Here is a 2,483-nt window from a genome sequence, read left to right as displayed (position 1 = left end):
TAACCATCATCATTCTCACTCTGCTGGATCCCCACCTAAAGATACCAATGTACTTCTTCCTACGTAATTTCTCCTTTTTAGAAATCTCATTCACAACTGTCTGTATTCCAAGGTTCCTGGTGAGCCTTGTGACAAAGGACAGAACTATTTCCTATATGAGCTGTATGACTCAGTTATTTTTTTTTATCTTTTTGGGAGTAACTGAATTTTACCTTCTGGCTGCTATGTCCTACGACCGTTATGTGGCTATATGTAAACCTCTGCATTATACGACCATCATGAGCAACAAAGTGTGCTACCAACTTGTACTCAGCTCTTGGGTAACTGGATTCTTGATCATCTTTCCTCCAATAACCTTGGGACTCAAGTTGGAATTTTGTGCTTCCAATGTCATTGATCATTTTATTTGTGATTCTTCTCCCATCCTGCAGATCTCTTGTTCAGATACACATTTCCTAGAGCTAATGTCCTTTTTCTTGGCTGTGATGACATTGATGGTCACATTGATGTTAGTGATTATCTCCTATGGCTACATCATCAAGACAATTCTCAAATTCCCTTCTGCTCAGCAAAGGACTAAAGCCTTTTCTACCTGTTCTTCCCACATGATTGTAGTTTCCATCTCTTATGGTAGCTGTATTTTCATGTACATAAAGCCATCAGCAAATGACAGAGTGACTTTAAGCAAAGGAGTAGCTGTGCTCAATACCTCAGTTGCCCCCTTATTGAATCCCTTCATTTATACACTAAGAAACCAGCAAGTGAAACAAGCCTTTAAGAATATGGTCCAGAAAGTTTTATTTGCTTCAAACAAATGAGAACATTCTAAAAAAGTATGAAGGGAATAATGAATAAAAATGTTTCCCTTTAAATCTTGGATTACTTTGTCTTACTCTATACATATGTTCAAATTATATTAGCAATTTCCGTCCCCTTGGGGACTCCTTTCATTCAATTATTTCTGGCTAGAAATCCTATTCCACAAATCTGCTCCTTTATTGATTTCAGAAATGATGAATTTTAAGTGTGATATTTTTCAACAGATCATACTGTATGAAACAAATGTTTTCAGTGAGTCTCTGTATGAGCTGGTGTGTAAGATGTTTTCCAGAATGTGGTATGTAAATGGAATAAATGCTTGTAATAGGAATCATATTTTTAGAGCAAAAATGAGTGTTTGAACAGATCACAGAGTCAATCATTTAGTCAAGAAAATAATTTAGTGATAATAGGTAATATTTTGTGCTATGGAGAATATTATGTTTCATATATGTCATTTTTTAATGTGCGAGCAGATTGCACAAATTATAAAGTAAATCAAAGTAAGATAAAATTTATATTTTACAAAATACTTTTCTTTCTGTAAGAATAAATTTTGATCCTTGTATATGTCATGAATGAGAAAAAATAATAATCAAATTCTGTATGATCCCAACTGAAAATGTTTTTTAGTTAAATTTCTAAAATTTGAATACCTAAAACACAAGTCTACCTATATGAATGAATTGCATTACAATGTAAGAAATTATTTCATTGCTTTACTTTAGAGCATAAAATATATCCTACCTCTCCCACAGAATTTTCCTAATTATATAAATCTATTTTCTTTACCTAAAACATTTCTTATTTGTGTGTAATGATCATTTTCTCATGTAATGTTAAGTTGCATTTTTTTCTTTTTTCTTTTTTCAAGTAGGCTTCATGCCCATCACGGAGCCCAATGTGGGGCTTGAAGTCATGACCCTGAGATCAAGACTTGAGCTGAGATTGAGTCAGACACTTACCCAACTAAGCCAGCCAGGCACCCCTAAACTGCACTTTAATATTCTACTCCAGTTAATTAAGGCTTTGGTGATGTTACTGGTAATAATAGCAATACAGGATAAATCTCAAAAAAGTTAGGAGGAAATTTTTCCTCTTGTTAACCAAGATGTTTTAATGTAAAATACACTGTACTTTGAACCAAAGAAATGTGAGGGAAAAAAAATAAAACATTAATGCAAATTCCCTAAGATAAAGCCTGATGTTTATAACTTATTGAAGGAAAAATCAAATGAATGTCAGAGGTCAAATTCAGTGTCTCTGCAAAAGATAATTATATTGTCTCTAAAGTTTTGTAGAAAATTGCCTTTGCAAAATATATTAATACTTGCATTTGAACTTCTATTATTTCCTTTTTGGCGTAATCTCCCATCTGATTCTTTGGAATTTTTAATTGTTCTACAGAAGAATCTGAGAGTAGAGAAAAATATTTCTTGGATCCTATTCTCTTGGAAACTTGTTATGTGAGGTTAACAGTTTAGCTCTGCTAATAGAACAAAAATGAAAGCATACATGATGACACAAGTTTGAAAATATGTTCCATACTATAACCCTACACCTTAGTCAATAATAAACATACAGTGCAAAATATTTCTCTTGAGAGTCTACAAGATTATATATATTATATACATAGAATATATATATATTTATAATATATATAT

At 32.3% G+C, this 2,483-nt stretch overlaps 1 protein-coding gene across 1 annotated transcript in view; it reads right to left on the bottom strand.

Annotated features, from left to right (window-relative positions):
• Positions 1-565: 565 nt before the first annotated feature.
• LOC115305168 (olfactory receptor 6C2-like) overlaps positions 566-2,483 on the bottom strand; it is a 4,225-nt gene continuing 2,307 nt past the window's right edge. Inside the window, exon 2 of the mRNA XM_029955474.1 lies at positions 566-597. Within this exon, the coding sequence (XP_029811334.1) occupies positions 566-597 (32 nt within the window). The remainder of the gene's footprint in view (positions 598-2,483) is intronic.

This window comes from Suricata suricatta, chromosome 10 (genome assembly GCF_006229205.1).
Source record: "Suricata suricatta isolate VVHF042 chromosome 10, meerkat_22Aug2017_6uvM2_HiC, whole genome shotgun sequence".
Taxonomy (NCBI): domain Eukaryota; kingdom Metazoa; phylum Chordata; class Mammalia; order Carnivora; family Herpestidae; genus Suricata; species Suricata suricatta.
The sequence above is the reverse complement of the archived record's forward strand: the minus strand, read 5'-3'. Positions and strand labels throughout refer to the sequence as shown.